The sequence below is a fragment of the Artemia franciscana genome, chromosome 7 (assembly GCF_032884065.1).
Source record: "Artemia franciscana chromosome 7, ASM3288406v1, whole genome shotgun sequence".
In the NCBI taxonomy this organism is placed as follows: Eukaryota; Metazoa; Arthropoda; class Branchiopoda; order Anostraca; family Artemiidae; genus Artemia; species Artemia franciscana.
In genome coordinates, this window is record NC_088869.1 from 4762873 (window position 1) to 4781732 (window position 18860).

General features: G+C 35.1%; 1 protein-coding gene across 1 annotated transcript in view; it reads left to right on the forward strand.

Annotated features, from left to right (window-relative positions):
- The window catches only part of LOC136028754 (hemicentin-2-like), a gene marked incomplete in the record, with an annotated part of 380916 nt that overhangs the window by 283693 nt on the left and 78363 nt on the right, over positions 1 to 18860 (forward strand). Inside the window, 1 exon segment of the mRNA XM_065706639.1 lies at positions 9628 to 9810. Coding sequence (XP_065562711.1) covers positions 9628 to 9810 — 183 coding nt within the window.

Consider the following 18860-nt stretch of genomic DNA (forward strand, 5'->3'; position numbering starts at 1 on the left):
TTACAAGGGTGCTGAGCTCCGTGCGGTAAAATGTACTTAAGACATAAACTCAGTTTCTGACGTACCCTCCCTCCTCACAGAAAATACTCCACTGGGCAATTGGTACCTCTCATACCCTGATTCACATAAAAAAAGAGCATTTTTCTAGATTTAGTTGTTTTTTTTTTAACAAGAAAAACATATTCCTTACTCTCTAGGAGTCAATTTTCCCCTCCAATTGACGTACCTGGCAAACACAGAGGCTAAAAGATCTCATTTCAATTCTGGGTTTCTTATAATAAATATCATAGGGTTTTACAAACGACGAAAACAAAACCCAAACCAAAAATAATCAGTTTCCACACCTGGAGAAAGACTTGTATCAAGATAAGTAGTTCCAAGACATACATTGTATTATGGAATAGCTATTATTTCATTAATATTAACTTACTCTGTTATTTGCCTGGTTAAGCGCATTGCGTTTATTAGAAAGTTAAAGAAAAGTATATATAGGGCTCTGAGGTGAGGAAAACGAAATTTTCCAAAACCGTTTTCAGACGTTTTCAGGGGGATTTTTTGGTTTGGAGTGGGGTTGAGGGGACGAGGCTATGTGGGAGGATCTTCTCTTGGAGGAACATGTCATGGGAGAAGAGAAATTCAATGAAAAGAGCGCGGGATTTTCTAGTATTACTATAAAAAAAAACAATGAAAATAAACACACGAAAAAGTTTTTCAACTGAAAGTAAAGAGTAGCATTAAAACTTAGAACTAACAGAGATTATTACGTATATGAGGGGTTCTAAAAATACTTTAGCATAAAGAGCGAGGTATTTAGGAGGAGATAAATACCTTGCTCTTTATGCTAAGTGTTTTTAGTAATTTCAACTACTTATTCCACGGCCTTTCTGATTCAGGAGTCATTCTTAAAGAATTGGGACAAAACTTAAGATTTAGTGTAAAAGGCGAGGTATTAACGAGGGGACAAACCCCCTCATATACATAATAAAAAATATAAGAGCATAAAAGTTTGTTACGCAAGTTAATTCTTAAGTTACGTGTATTTTTTACTAATAAAAACTTTCGTTAAAAATTAAAAGTTCTAGTTGCCTTTTTAAGTAACCGAAAAATTTGAGGGCAACTAGGCCTCCTTCCCCACTCCTTATTTCTCAAAATCATCTGATCAAAACTAAGAGAAAGCCGTTTAGCCAAAAAAAATTAATATGCAGATTTCATTTTACTAATTAAAGTGCGGAGAGCCAAAATCAAAAATGCATTAATTCAAAAACGTTCAGAAATTAAATAAAAAAAAACAAGTTTTTTAAACTGAAAGTAAGGAGTGATATTAAAACTTAAAACGGACAGAAATTACTCCGTATATGAAATGGGTTGTCCCCTCCGCAATCCCTTGCTCTTTACGCTAAAGTTTGATTCTTTGTCAAAATTCTACTTTTTAAAACAATTAAAAACTTTAGCGTAATGAGCGAGGGATTGCGGAGGGGACAACCCATTTCATATACGGAGTAATTTCTGTCCGTTTTAAGTTTTAATATCGCTCCTTACTTTCAGTTTAAAAAACTAGTTTTTTATTTAATTAATATATGACATTGTATCTGCTGGTCTTAGGTTTAATATGATGCTCTACTTTTCTTTGAAAAACTTCTTTTTTGGAAAGTTTTCGAATTAATTAATACTAATATTTATATTTCCACTTGCATGTTTCCAGTTTTTTCCTAATCAGTAAAATACAACATGTCTCTATATACAGCCAATCCAACTCATACAAATTAGTTCGGCCTGAAAAAAAAAACAGTTTTTTAATCGCTTTTATTAATAATTAATTTTAATTAATAATAATAATTAATTAATTAATAAGAATCGCTTTTATTTGAATGGTTCCTATTCCTCTATTTAGACTGTTGCGAAATTGTGTAAAAGGAAAACTATTATAAATAAAAAATAGGTTCTATACAATTGCCTAATATGTAACTGGAATATCGTGTGAAAAAGTAAGTATTAATCTTCGCAATAGTTCCCCCTTAGGTTGTTAAGGTACATATAATAGGGATCTAAATCTTCCTTAACGATACAAATAATGGGTTTTCTCTAGTGATAGCAATATTACTAAGCTAACAGGTTTCTAAAAGCTGCAGAAAATTGATCCAGAATTTGATTGTGCCTGAATATTAGTGTATTTTCCTTAGTTGAAGGGAAAGACTTACCGCTTTGCATTTACTTTTGGTTTAAAACTTTGCTGAATTTGCATTATGAAAGTAATTTGAAAGTTATCAAACAGATGAATTTGCAATACGAAAGTAATTTGAAAGTTATCAAACAGTTCGTGGTAACGAACTATTATTAAGGAGCGACCCGGCTCAATTGTAACCGAAACTCTAAAAAAGGAATTTTGATACAAATAGATACATCAACAGAATCAAAGTTTTATGCTGATTTTAAAAATATGAGTTTCATCCTCCCCAGTTCAGTCCTCCCCATCACAAGTTACGAGCCTGAGAAAATTTGCCTTATTTTCGAAAAAAGGATGAAACACACCCTAAAACTCATAACATCCTAATGAGCGTCACACCACCAGATTCAACGAATTAGAGAACCCTACTGTAGAGGTTTCAAGCTCTTGCCTGCAAAAATGTGGAATTTTGTTTGTTTGTTTTTTGTTTGTTTTTTTTTTTGCCAGAAGAAAGGTCACAGATGCGTGTTTATTAGTCCCCTCCAGGGACGAATGTATCGATCCAGTGGACCTAGAATGTTGCAAGAGAGCTCATTCGAACGGAAATTAAAAGTTCTTGTGCCATTTGTAAGTGACCAAAAAAATTGGAGGGCAACTAGGTCCCCTCCCACTCTCGTTTTTTTCCAAAGTCACCGGGTCAATATTTTGAGATATCCATTTTGTTCAACATAGTCGAAAAATATTACAACTATGTCTTTGAGGACGGCTTGATCCCCCACAGTCCCCGGAGGAAGGGCTGCAGGTTATGAACTTTTCCCATTGTTGACACATAGCATTGGTTATTGGGAAATACACGAACGTATCCAGGGTGGGATTTTTCTCGAGGGGGGGGGAGATTCGAGGGAGAGGGTTACGTGCGAACAACTTTTCACGGAGGAATTTTTCATGGGGAAAGAGAACTTCTATGAAGGAGGCGCGGGATTTCCCAGCATTACTTAAAATCAATCAAAAATATTTTTTTAAACAAGTTTTTTTCAACTGAAAGTAAGGAGCAACATTAAAACTTAAGACGAACAGAAATTACTAGTATATGAGGGGGTTAACCCGCTGGTCAATATTTCGTTCTTTACACTATTTACGCTCTTTACAAGTATTTTTAGTAATTTCAAAAGAGCTATTTATTCTAATTAGACGGCTTTTGGGATTCAGGGTGCATTCTTAAATAATTGGAACAAAATGCAAGCTTTAGCGTAAAGAGCGAGGTACTGATGAGGGGCCGTGCCCCCTCATATGACATATATTAGGGAGTATCTTAAGCTTCTTAACTTTAATATTATGTGATAATATACGAAATACACCGTTTTCAACTTGTGGCTGTTAACACATGAAAAAAAAGTTTTTTTCCAACTGAAAGTAAGGAACAATATTAAAACTTAAAACGAACATATGAGGGGCTTGCCCCTTCTCAGTGCCTTACTCTTTACGCTAATGTTTAACTTTTTGTTCCAATTATTTAAAAATGACTCCTGACACACAAGGACCGTTCAACTTGAATAATAAGGTTACAAATAAGGAACAAATTACAAACATTTTAGCGTAAAGAGCGAGGTACTGATGAGGGGATAATTACCTCGTATGCGTAATAAAAACCAAAAGAAAAACCTGAGAAAATTGTGGTTTAAACAATTTGTGGTAACGAACTGTAAGTAAGGAGCGACCCGGCTCAAAATTAACCGAAACCCTGAAAAACAATTTTTTAAAAAAATGGATTGTAATATCAATAGATATATTAAAAGAATCAGCTTTTTATGCTGATTTCAAATATATAAATTTTAGTCTTGCCCGTCAAAGTTGAAGAGCCTGAGAAAGTTTTCCTGATTTTCAAAAAAAAAGGAGGAAACACCTTTTAAAGGTCAAGTGATCTTAATGAAAATCACACCATCAGGTTCAGCATATCAGAGAATCCTACTGTGTAGGTTTCAAGCTCCTATCTATAAAAATGTGGGATTGTATTGTTCGCCAGAAGAAAGATCACGGAAGCGTCTTTATTTGTTACTGTTGTTTTTTTGTCTGTTTTTTCCCCGGGAGTGATCGTATCAACCCAGTGGTCCTAGAATATCAGAAAATTTATCTTTCGGATGGAAATTAAAAGTATTAGTGCCCATTTTAAGTGACCCAAAAATCAGAGGGGAACTAGGCCACCTCCCCCGCCACTTTTTTCCCAAAATCGTCCGATCAAGATTTTGAGATATAATTTTGATTATAATAGCTTAAAAGCCCAATAACTATGCCATTGGGTATAACTTGACTCTCCCCCCATAGCCCCAGGGGATAGGTCTTTAAGTTATAAAATTTACCCATTGTGTACGCATAGTATTTATTTTATTTTCGGGTGGGGGAGGCAAATTTTTTTCCACGGTGGAATACGGGAAGGGAAGTTTCCGCGGAATGAACTTGTCAGGGGAAATTGTACGCTGCGGGAATTTGCAGCGGGAGTTCTTATACAAAATTCTTTTTATATGTTTTGCTTTCTCTTTTCTGTCTCAATTTTTCGCGCGGAGTTGTTAAGAGTAATTGTCCGGGTAAAATTTTTACCGGGATTGGATTGTCTAGAGGATATTTTCATGTCGTGGTGAGGGGGTTTCTCCGTGGCGGTTGGGTCAGATCTCCTGGCACTATATAAAAAAAATCAGAAATTAAATAAAAGGAAGTTTTTCTTTTCTATTAAAGTAAGAAGCGACATTAAAACTTAAAATGAATAGAAATATTCAGTATACGAATAGGGCCGTCCCCTCCTCAACACCTCGCTATTTGTGCTAAAGTGTCACTTAGGCATTGAGGAAAAAAAAAAAAAAAATAGACTTCTAAGTGATCATGCAGTTGTTTCCTTTTTTCAGTCTTCTTTTTATTTTTTAGTTCTTTTTGTTATTGATTGTAATCCCTGCAGGGGATAAATGTCTCTGGGCAATTTTTTTATTTTTGGCAAATGGAAATATTTTTGGGTAATCTTTATTGCGCTTTGCATCTCTCTCTGGTCTGGTTTACAGCTGAGCGGGTAATGGGCGGTGGACGACAGTTTGCCACTCTTTTTTGTTTTAGCATGTGTTTTTATATTTCCTTTTCTCTCTTTCTCTCCCATAATCCCACCACAGAACCTTGCGTGGGATATACCAGGGTTACTTTTTGTTTGAATTTGCTGTTATTTTTGTTAAGCAAGCGGACTTCTAACTCCGACCCTTTGATCATGCATGGATTTTTGTTGTTTCAAGTCAACCCCTTCTCTCGTCCCCCCATTGTTTTAAAACTGGCATTTTTTTCTGCTTATATGTTATCATTCATGGATTGCTTTAAGTTCACCTAGTCTTGATCCTAATATGTAATAACAGCAGTGTAGTAGAGTTTTTTTTTTTCAAAGATGAAATAAAAAGACATAAAAATAAAAATAAATAAAAAGATATATGAGATAAAAAGATGAAGAGTACATAGAGACAAATAAATTTTAGTGGTATTCTTATCATTTAATTTGTATGTAAAGATAAAAAAAAAACAGATGGCGATTTTTAATTTTCACTGTTTATTTATAGATTTTGTCCAATTAGTCTGCAATAAAATTGATTTGATTTCTTTGACATTGATGATACATGGAATTTCGTTTTCTGGAGTTTCTGTCTTCTTTCATCCCAATATTAAAGGGCTCATAGTTTTTAAAATCTGGCAGTTTATTTTTTCCCTTATAAATTATCATCCAGGGGACTTTTTTCAACTCATCCGTTCTTGGTTTTAATTTATGACAGTAATTTTCCTTAGAAGCTTTTGGCAACGTCTGTGACTAATTCCAAGTCGTAACTTCTCTTCACGACTCTGACAAGTTTAACAATGGCGTGACTAATACGTGAAATATGATATTAGCTCCTCAGCCTACAAAGGGCTTAACATAAAATTCAATATTAACAATGATAGGTTTATTATCAAACAATTCTTAGAGACAGTAAATTAACAAAATTAAACTTCTGAAACGCATTGGCATAATCAACAGAGACATAACAAGAATTATTATCTAGGGCAAATCCACAGAGAATTAAAAATCGGTTGACTGACATACTAAATGCATGAAATAAACGGGTTGATATTGTTAGTGAAGAAACGAAAAAGGAATTTGAAATCTCTGCAATATCTTATTATAATATTTTGCTGTAATATGCTGCTTTCTTGTTTTGATCTGCGTGTCTTAAATATAACCAATTTTTTTATAGCCCTAGTCTGCTACTTTTTTAACGCTTTTTGTGTGTATAGGAGTCCGTGTGATCCAAGAGCTCGTTGATCTAGGTTTTAAGCTTATGAAATGGCAAGGGTTAGACTTTTTTGGGCGGACCAATATTTCAGGGGCAAAAATTTTTTGACCCTCTCATTCCCTATCCCAAACGTAATATTATTAAATGACCTTGCGCTCTCCTTCCCCAATGCTTAAGAACTACAATGTAGTCCTTTAAGGGGTTCTTATGAAATTACTATACCCTTTTTTGATAGCCTGGCTACACATAGTGTCTTTTGATTTACCTCGTTGCTTCACCTTGTTTAGATTCTAAGTCCCATAGAGACTAATACAGCAGACCTTTTAGGTAGATTGAAAATTGGTGGACAATACCCTTTTTTGATAGCCTGGCTACACATAGTGTCTTCTGATTTACCTCATTGCTTCACCTTGTTTAGATCTTAAGTCCCATAGAGACTAATACAGCAGACCTTTTAGGTGGACTGAAAATTAAAGAATTGCAACCTCTCCCCCCTCCTAAAGATACACTTTGAAGTCTCCTACCCTCCCATTCAGCAATCTGAAAGTTTAATCCCTCGAGTCTTTGTCAATGTATTGCTGGTACGGTATTCTGGTAATCTTGGTAGGTCAACATATGCTGCCTTTTGAACTACTTCACTACTTGCCTTGATTTTATTCTTAATTTCCCTGGATTTGATAGTGCACAAACTTCTTGGTAAATAAGGGATACACAATTTCCCCCTGCCCTCCCCCTAAGACAAAGTTTTATTTCCTTTACCTCTGCCTCATCATTCCTAAAGTTTCAATTTGATTCTCTAACAGTTCTCGAGGAATTATAAATATACTATTTTGATAATCTTGACGCAGCAAAAATTTTGAAAGTTTTGAGCTATATCCCTAAATATAAAATAAATGAAATATTGCTGATATACTATTGTGAGATCCTAGAATGCATTCTATGTTTTTATTTGCATCGCTACTTCACCAGCAATAGATTCTAGTCCAAGAGTGGCTTATGCAGAAACTTGAAGGCCGATTAGAAAAAATAGTCAATATTCTTCATGTCCACTTGGCCCTTCTTACACTCATAGAGTTTCGTCTTGATCGCCCAACACACTGTCTGCTTTATGTTTCAACATTTCCCACAATGTGCCACTGTGAAATTTTGAAGTTAAAACATCTCTACAAATTGTATCTTAAGAATAATATTGAAAAATATTAATGAACAGGCAAGAACAACAAGTTCTCATTGTCCTGTTTAAAGGCTAAAAAATTAAAACTTAGCTTATGAATTAAGATGACAATATATTGAGCTAGTACTTTTATTATTTCAAAGTAATTCTAATGTTGGTTTCAAATGATCAGTTATTGCTCTTGCCCTTGTGCCTTCCTTGTTATGTTTGCATTCCATATAAGGGAAGAATGGTTGTTTCTCTTTAGCTGTCTCATAATCCCAATATACGTATCAGGGTATGTGTAGCACCTTTTTGCATCATTATCATCATGAGAATTCGTCCCTTAGGAATTATACTGGGAAATTTTGACAGCTTGTAACAAGATTTAACAGAAGATTGCTATACTTCAGGTCTTTTCCTTCCAACTAATTCCAATTGAATGAAGGGTCTAAGGATCCTAATTAGAACCTTCCCATTTTCAAAGGTTAAATTCTTTCCATTATTCCGAAGCGTCTAACATTTTCATCTATTTTCTAAACATATTTCAATTTCAGACGTTTGTATTACGATATTAGCTTCAGATACAAAATAAATAAAAAAATATAAGCTTTTTTAAATGAAAGTAAGGAGCAACATTAGAACTCAAAACGAACAGAAAATATTCCGTAGATGAAGGGTTGTCCCCTCCAAAATACCTTGTTCTTTACGCTAAGGCTGTTGGCACTTTTGAAAAAGCTTCTTGTTTTAATTCAACGGCCCCGTGTTAAGGTAGCCGTTCTTAAAAAATGGGACAAGCAGTCAAACCTTAGTTTGATTTTTTTCCCCTTTAATTTCTATTAGTTTTTCTAATAATGCCGGTAAATGTGGCTCAGCCTCCATGAAACATCCCCCCTAACCTAACGAGAAACTCCCTGTGGACATTTCTTCCAACATAAAGTGTACTCCCCCAGTCAAATTCTCTTCAGATAGTTCTATCCTCGCTGAAAATCCCCTTGCGGACGATTCAGCCTGAAAAATTATTCTTCGCATACTTTCATTTGAAAAAGATTTGAATTTCTAATAGGTTTCACAATCACTCTGGAACCCTTCCGTTGGAATTTCCCCCTTCCCCCCTTTTCCGGAAATCAAAACAAATCGAAAATAGCCCCCAGAACATGCAAACATGCAAATACTTGCAAATTTGAGCTGGCAAAGAGATTGTAAGACAATTAAAAAGAATTTTATATAGGAATTCTTCCAAATCCCCTCAGTAAAAAAATTCCATTGGAAAAATCACCTCCATATTCCCTGAAAGTTCCCTCCCCAAATGATATCCTCCCTATGGAAATCCACCCAAGCACGGACCCCCCCCCCTTCCCCCCGGAAAAACGCCTGTGTTCTTTCCAATTATAAATACTATGCGTAAACAATGGGCAAATTTAATAAATTATAGGCCTCTCTCCACGGACTGCGGATTGTCATTTTACTCCTAAGGACATATTATTTGATCTTTCAACTATACTGGACAAAATGGCTATCTCAAAATTTTAATCAGATAACTTTTAGGGAAAAATAGCATGGGAGGAGGGCCAGTTGCCATCTATCTTTTTGGTCACTTGAAAAGGGCACTAGAACTTTTACTTTCCGTTTGAATTCACCCTTTCCTGACCTTCCGCACCCATTTTGCGATACGATCACCCCTGGAAAAAATAACACGCATCTGTGATCTTTTTTCAGATCCGTGATCCAAGATCTTTCTTATTTGATCTTTCTTTTTAAATTTTATTCCAATCCATTATGGTGTCTTAAGGTGCATAAAGCCTTAGAGGAATAGCAGATGCCGTTTTTTTATATATAGCTCTTTTTTACTATAACAGTAACTTTTTTCACTGATTAAAAAGTCTTTCTAATAGAATAAAAGCTTTTTTTCAGGTGGTCTACTACTGTGAAAAATGAATTATAGTTTTATTTATTTATTGGTGTCAATATTGGCTATATTATATACTATTACTGTTAAACCAGAATAGATTTTTCAGGTCGTCCTTCTCCTGTTAAGAACTGTAGCGCTTCAAATATTTCATTTGATGCCTTTCGTGTGAGTTGTGATGCTTCCTGGGATGGAGGACTACTCCAAACCTTTGAGTTAGAAGTATTGGACCCGTGGAGTCGGCAAGTCCTACAAACGTTGTCGAGTTCTACATGCTGGTTCGAAGTAAAAGGTGAGAACTATGTCATAAACGGTGGATGTCTTCAAAAAAATTTATAGTTTAGTAAACGTTTGCTAATAGTCTTGACTTCCTGTATAAAAAAAAAGTCTAAGCTCTTTGGTAACCACTGCTGAAATCGTAAAAACTTATGCAGCTCTTAGGGATTTAAATCAGCTCCAGATATAATGTGAGGAAACGTATTTAAGGAAACCTCAAAATAAAAACACGAGGATCCTCCAGATTCATTGCTGGTGCATATTCATTCCTGGTGATGGAAACAACGCATCAGCTTCTGGAACTTTTTTACAGGGAAAAGTAGCAAGCATGTCGCCCAACTTCGCTGCGGCGGGAATCGATCCCCGGGCCGTATATTGCCAAGCAGAGCATCAGTCCACCAATGCCACATCAGAGTCCAAAACTTTGATCAGTCGATTTTTTTTTTACAAATACACAGCTCATGACACTTTGCATAAAACTTCATCGTTGAACTAGTGCTCGCCCTAATTTGAGATATTATATAATTATCTACATATTATGTCGAAATAATTGTAAGTAAATTGCCTCTTCCCCTATAAGATACATCGACATGATGATACAAAGTGATGAAGACGATTGAGATTAGCCTCTGCTAAATTACACTTTACTGAAAACCACTTGCGTCTAGCTGATCGGTTTTCGATGCATTGGAAACGAATAGACTTTAACGAGAGGGAATATTTTTTAAAACAAGTTGTATGTCAGATTAGTGAAACTAAACAATTGTACAAATGAACTGTTTTTAAATTTAAAAAAGCGTTCCTGGACGTTGAGTAATATTTATTCTTTTAAATCTTTCGTTAGAAAGTAAATCCAAAAAGTGTTAACGCTTAGTAAAGCGTCAATGAAACTATTAGTTTTAGGGGAGTTGAGGGGCGATGACACCGTACTTATCAATTTCTCTTCGTTTTAGGTTTGGTTTAATGTTCATTGTCATCTTTGTCACCTTTATGTTTAGTTTTTTCATCTTAGGAATTCCTTGGTGCTTTTTATTCAAATCAATTTTTTCAATGTCCCCCAAAAAAGAAAATCCTCCATTGTCCCACTATTTCCAATAATCTTTGAGCAGCGAATCTAAATCTTAACCTATGAATCCTAGACCAGCTGCGGACACAAAGAACTAAGCTATTAGAAATGCTAATACCCAGTAACTGAAAATACAACACAGAAGAAACTAAAAAATCAAAATTGCAAAAAAAGGGTATCAACTGGAAAGGAGGAGATAAGTTCTGACAGGTATAGTTTTGGATATTTCATGAAGTTCCAGTTGAATTTTCTGTCTCAGAATTTTCATCTGATGCTATGTGGAGCTGCAGTTGTGCTCAGTGATAAACACCCTTTGATAACTCTTCAATCGGTGTTGACCCTCTTTGGCAGAGTGAACCTTTCCCCAACTTTCTTAGATGATATGTTCTATATAATGAATCTTGGGGAAAAAATATATAAGAAAATCGTCAAACAGTTCGCGGTAAAGAACTGTAGTGAGGAGCGACCCGGCTCAATAGTAACCAAAACTCTAAAAAACTGTATTGTTATACAAAAAGATACATCAAAAGAATTGGATTCTTATGCTGATTTTAAATATATATATGTTTCATCAAGTGTAATCTAACCCATCAAAAGTTACGAGCCTGAAAAAATTTGTCTGATTTTCGAAAAAAGGGGGAAACACAATCTAAAAGTCATATAATCTTAAAGAAAATCAAACCGCCAGATTCAACGTATCGGAGAACCCTATTGTAGAAGTTTCAATCTCCTATATGCAAAAATATAAAATTTTGTGTTTTTTGCCAGAAGAAAGATCATGGATGCGTATTTATTTGTTTTTTTTTCCACGAGTGATCGTATTGACCCATTGGTTCTAGAATATTCCGAGAGGGCCCATTCGAATGACATTTAAAGGCTCTAGTGCCCTTTTTAAGTCACCAAAAATTGGAGGGCGACTAAGTCCACTCCCAGGCTCATTTTTCCCAAGGTCACCGGATCAAAATTTTGAGATAACCATTTTGTTCAGCATAGTCCAAAAACCTAATAACTAAGCCTTTGAGGACAACTTAGCCCACCAAAGTCCCCTAGGAAAGGGCTGCAAGTTATGAACTTTTCCCATGGTTTACATATAGTATTGGCTATTGGAAAGTATACAGGAGTTTTCAAGGATTTTCTTATGGGGAGGGGGGTTACTTGGAGGATCTTTCCATTGAAGAATTTTTCATGGGGGAAAGGATTTCAATGAAGGGGACTCAGTATTTCCCGGCATTATTTAAAAAAACAATCAGAAATTAAACAAAACAAACAAGTTTTTTCAACTGAAATTCAGGAGCAACATAAAAGCTTAAAACGAACAGAAATTATTACGTATACGAGGGAGTTCGCCCCCTCATCAATACCTAGTCTTTACGTCAAAGTATTTTTAGTTATTTCAAAGATCTATTCATTCTAATTAAACAACCTTTGTGAATCAGTCATTATTGGAGAATTGGAACAACATTCAAACTTTAGCGTAAAGAGCGAGGTGACGACGAGGGGGTGAATCCCCTTATATACGCTATAATTTCTTTTCGTTTTGAGTATTAATGTTTCTCTTTACTTTCAGTCGAAAAAAAACTAGTTTTTTTATTTAATCATTTACTAAGTCAACGCCATTGTGTTGATATAAGGTTGGTCATTTTAGTAAGGTGTTATTTTTATGTCACTTGAAGACAGAATGAAGCATTTTGGAAGGTTTTTGTCTGACTCTTTGTCTGTCAAAACTTTGTGACTAGGATAAATGGGAACTATTGTATGTGGAAGTTACCAGCTTAATACTTGGAGCGTGGAGGTGTACGCCATTGAGGTAATTTATCTAACAGTGTAATTTAGCGGCAGGGGGATTATGAACTTATTCGCAATACGTCCTTCTTTCTTTGTATTGTTTCTTACTTAAGGCACATACAGAGTAATATCTTTTATACAAGCTACGAGCCTGAAAAGTTTTGCGTGGTTTTATAAAAAAAGGTGAGACCTTCTGAAAAAGGTAAGCGATCTTAAAGAAAATTTTTGTGTCATATTCAGATCATCATAAAACCCTTTTGCAGAAGTTTCAAGCTTTTATGTGCATAAATGCAGAATTTTTTTCCCCGAAAAAAAAATCATGTGTCGCTTGGTTTTCACTTCAGATAACGCAGACATAGAGGGAGAAATACTAAATTAATGGAGGGCATCACAAGGAGAATACAATATTAATCGTTTTAGTAGTGTGTAATATTATGCTTCGTGTGGATAGAAAGAAGCATTTTGGGAGGTTTTGATCACGTAGTGGTCCAGGTCTTCTGTCTGTTTCGTTATCTCTCAACTAAAGTAATTGTGACTAGGGTAATTGGGAAGGATTGAAGGATATAAATTTTGAACAGAAATTACCAGCTTAATATTTGTAGCGTGGAGATGTACGACAGTGAGGTAATTTGTCTAAATGTAGTAAATTTGTTTAGGAGGGAAGAAAATTAAGCAGCGCCAGAAAAACAATTTCGTCAGCCAGACTTAGAAACAAGATTCTTTATTTTAAAAGTGCATAAGAAATATTCTGTTTCCTGTTGAGTACAAACGTCACTCTAGTTTTCTATGGTAATTCAGAGACGACAAGACTGTCGTTATTTGTGGTAATCTACGTGGGTTTTAAGCTTCATTTCATATTTCTTAGCAATTTACATGCATTTTAGGCTTGAAATGAAATATGAGTTAATAGTAGCATTTCATTGACGCATATAACCGTTTTTTTTTCGTTTCGTTCAGCTTAGCATAAGACAAGACAAAGAGAAGTTTCAGAATAGATGGAAAGTATTTAATTTGAGCCATATATACGCACATTAGGGGGGGAGCTTAAGTATTTGGACAGTTCCAAGTTAGAAAACAATTCTTACCACATATTATGCAGAATAATTATGACTAACACATTAGACATGTAGACCCGGTATACTTACGAGCTAATACCTGCTCGTTTTCAGTTTTAAATTTGCTCAATACTTTATATGAAAAAACGTTTTCGTTGTGGCTTAACTATCATTCATTTTTATTGACACAAACTCATGTATTATGATGTTTGCTAATAACTTTTATTAGTAATAACAGTTTGTGTTCATAAATAGTAGAAAAATGGTGGCAGCAGTCAAGGCAGTAGTCAAGGTAGGTAGGATTAGTCGACGCAGGGTTAGCCATTAAATGATGTTGGCCTATTATGTTTCAATCTTAGCCTTATATTTATAATCAACAACCTCAAAGAATCCCAAACCACGAAATCTGATGAAATAAAATACTCTTATGAAAGCTACACCTACTTTCTTTTGATATTGACTTCAATATCAAACAGTTCGTGATAACGGACTGGAAATACGGGGTGACTAGGGCTAATAGTTACCGATACTCTAAAAACAGGGAGTTTTGATATAAAATAGTAGATCAAAAGAAATTGGTGTTTATTGCCGATTTTAAATATATAAACTTCACTAAGTATAGTGCTAACCATCAAAAGCAATGAGCTGAGAAAGTTTTCACTTGATTTTCAAGAAAGGGGGGAGATCCTCCCAGAAATGTGAGCAATCTTGATGAAAATCACATTATCAAATTTAGTTTATCATAGAATCTTTTCGCAGGGGGTATCAAGGTCATATCTGCCGAAATTTAAAATTCTGTATTATCTTTTTCCCTAAAGAAAAATCACGTTTTTGTGTTTATTGATCAAACAGTTAGGAGCGACCCGGCTCAATAGTAAACGAAACTCTAAAAAACAGAATTTTGATGCTAAAAGATATATCAAAAGAATCGAATTTTTATGCTGATTCTAAATATATAAGTTTCATCAAATTTAGTCTTTGTCATCAAAAGTTAAGGGCCTGAGAAAATTTTCCTTATTTTAGAAAATAGGGAGAAACTCCCCCTAAAAGTCGTAGAATCTTAAAAAAAATCACACCATCACATTTGGCGTATCAGAGAACCCTATAGCAAGAATTTCAAGCTCCTATCTACAAAAATGTGGAATTTCGTATTTTTGCCGGAACACAAATAACGGGTGCGTGTTTATTTGTTTTTTCTTTTCTTTTCTTTTCCCCAGGAGTCATCGTATCGACCAAGTGGTCCTAAAATGTCGCAATAGGGATAATTCTAACAGAAATGAAGAGTTCTAGTGCCCTTTTTAAGTGACCAAAAAATTGGAGGGCACCTCCCACGCTCATTTTTTCCCAAAGTCAACGGATCAAAATTTTGAGATAGCCATTTTGTTTCGCATAGTCGAAAACCAGTATAACTATGTCTTTGGGAATGACTTACTCCCCCACAATCCCTGGGGGAGGGGCTGCAAGTTACAAACTTTGACCAGTGTTTACATATAGTAATGGTTATTGGGAAGTGTACAGACGTTTTCAGGGGGATTTTTTTGGTTTGGGGGTGGGGTTGAGGGGAGGGGTTAAGCGAGAGGATTTTTCCTTGGATGAATATGTCATGGGGGAAGAAAAATTCAATGAAAAGGACGTAGGATTTTCTAGCATTACTATAAAAAAACAATGAAAAAATAAACATGAAAACGTTCTTTCAATTGAAAGTAAGGAGTAGCAATGAAACTTAAAACGAACAGAGATTATTACGCATATGAGGGCTTCTAAAAATACTTTACCATAAAGAGCAAGGTATTTAGAAGGAGAAAAATACATCGCTCTTTACTCTAAAGTATTTTTTAGTAATTTCAACTATTTATTCTACCGCTTTTCTGATTCAGGGGTCATTCTTAAAGAATTGGGACAAAACTTAAGATTTAGTGTGAAGAGCAAGGTATTAACGAGTGGACAAACGAGTTTTAACATTCTGTGACAATGAAGTACGATTTAGTTTAATCATGAGATTACCAATTGATTTGAAATTATCAAAATAGTATATATTGAGCTCATTTGCGGATCCAAGAATTTTTTCTGGTGCCCTTTTTCCCTGTTTTATTTCTTTTTTTCACTCTTTTCTTAGAACAAATATGTCAATTTGGTCTATTATTGGCACCTTTGTAACATTGTCCCCCCCCAAGATTTCGCTCATTGCCGCCCTTGTCACATTGGGCCTCCCCCGAGATTTTTCTCTAGATCCTCCCCTGATTGAGCTTCCCAATCTTGGAGCAAACGCCAATAAAATTTTGATTTTAACACATTCAACAAAATAAGTTATTATTCATGCTGATTCTAAATATGGAAAATATGCTAATTTTAATGTCACTCATAGAAAGCTATTAGCACATTAAAATCTGCACAATTTTAAAGGCAGGAAATAAACTCCCCCAAAGAGGGTTGTCAGCTTGATTGAAGCTATGAAATTTAAATGTATGAGATACCTAAAGACACTGTCTACAAATATATAATTTTCCTTTTTTTTTTTTTTTTTATAGTGTAGAATTAATCATACATGAATCAATATAGCAAATGAACAGACACACACAATATATATATATATATATATATATATATATATATATATATATATATATATATATATATATATATATATATATATATATATATATATATATATATATATATATATATATATATATATATATATATATATATATTTATATATATATATATATATATGTATATATATATATCATGAAGTTAGTTGTCGTCATTTTTGTTATGACGGTGACGTCATTAAAGATATTTAAGACATGCGTTCACGTAGAAATATATTAATGTTTAACTTTAAAATGACTGATGAACTTACAATGGCAACAGCCGAGGAAGATGCTCAAAGAGTCTATGCCAAAAAACTTGCTGCTGATAGAGAAAGTCAGAAAAGAAAGCGTGCCGAGGAATCAAAAGAACAGCAAGGAAACAGGCTTGAGGCTGATAGAGAAAGAAAGAACAGAAAGCGTGCCAAGGAACTACCAGAGCAACGCGAAAGCAGACTTGCTGCTAAAAGAGAAAGTGAAAAAAGAAGGCGTGCCGAGGAACTACCAGAGCAACATGAAACCAGACTTGCTGTTAAAAGAGAAAGTGAAAAAAGAAGGCGTGCCGAGGAATCACAAGAACAGCAAGAAATCAGGCTTGCTGCTGATAGAGAAAGTAAGAAAAGAAAGCGTGCCGAGGAATCAGAGCAACCTGAAAGTTATCGCCTGGCATTCAGGTATAGCCCAGTCGATGATTATAGCTTGAGTAGATGTGTTCAAATCGGAACTATGTCTAAAATTTGTCCCTATTACAAGGCCTTGAAATTCAATGGTGAAACAATGGGAATGTGTTGCGCCTCAGGAAAAGTTAAACTTCCTCTATTGGCTGCACCACAAGAGCCATTGAAGACTTTCCTTACTGGAACTAAGTCAGAATCTAAGCGTTTTTGTCAAAAATCAGAAAATATAACTCATGTTTCCAAATGAGGTCGTTTGGAGCCCAAATCGAAAATCCAGATCAATTTATGTCTACTTTCAAAGTAAAAGGGCAAATTTATATAGAGCAGGGTCCCTTCTACCATTCTCAGGCGAGAATCATAAATTTTTACAATTGTACTTCATCAGTGATAGAAATTCTGAATTGAATGCACGTTGCGAAATTTCTCCCAACGTTGAAAGGACAATCGTTTCCCAATTGCAACATCTTTTCCACGAAAATAATAATTTAGTGCGTCTGTTCAAAACAGCCATCGATTTGATGCCTACTGATACGCATAAATTTTTATTTCCGCTGACAAAAGGCCTCCTGGCCAACATGTGCGTAGATACAATGCTCCAACTATCGACGAAGCGGCAATCGTTATGGTCGGTGATCAGTTTTTACCGCGAGATATTATTCTCCATAAGCGAAACGCTCAGTTGTTAAGAATTGCTGAAACTCATCGATGCTACGATGCCCTACAATATCCTATCATTTTTTGGGATGGAGCCGACGGCTATCACTTTAATATTAAATTGATGAATCCTGCCACTAACAAAGAAATGAATAAGAAATGCAGTGCAATGCATTATTATTCCTATAGACTAATGATTCGGCAGGATGAAGAAAATTATATTTTAAAATGCCGTGAATTGTTTCACCAATTCGTCGTTGATATGTATGCTAAAATTGAATCAGAACGTTTGCTATATATCCGCCTGAATCAGACCAAGCTCCGCTCTGAACAATACATTCATTTGCGAGATGCAGTTATAAATGACGGTAATACCACAAACGTTGGAAGATTAACAATTTTGCCTTGTCATATGCTGGCAGTCCCCGTCATATGCATGAATATGCTCAAGATGCTATTGCGTATGGTCGTCTCTATGGTCGTCCAGATTTATTTATTACATTTACATGTAATCAATCTTGGGACGAGATACTGCAGCTTTTACTTCAAGGAAAATTGGCGGTTCATAGACATGACATTACGGCCCGTGTCTTCCGGCAAAAGTTGAAATCACTGATAAACTACATAGTAAAACTTGAAGTGTTTGGGTCAGTGCGATGCTGGATATACTCAGTGGAATGGCAAAAACGAGGTTTGCCACACGCACATATACTAATCTGGCTACATAAAAAAATTATTTCGAAGGAAATTGATGATGTGATTTCCGCTGAAATACCTGATGAAAATGTCGATAAGGGGTTACATGATATTATTGTAAAAAATATGATACATAGACCTTGCGGTGCACTGAACAAAAATTCACCATGCATGGCCAAAGGCAGGTGCACAAAGCAATATCCTCGACTTTTAGTATCCAACACAATTACTGGCAATGATGGTTACCCACAATATAGAAGAAGATCTACTGAAGATGGCGGTAAAACAGCAATAATAAAGAAGTGTAACGGTACCACCATCGAAGTAGATAACCAGTGGGTTGTTCCATATTCCCCATTATTATCAAAAACATTTAATGCACACATAAACGTTGAATACTGTAACTCCGTAAAGGCAATCAAATACATATGTAAATATGTCAACAAAGGCAGTGACATGGCAGTTTTTGGCTTGCAGCCCGAAATCAAAGATATCGACGAAATCGTACAATATCAGGCTGGAAGATACATAAGCAGTAATGA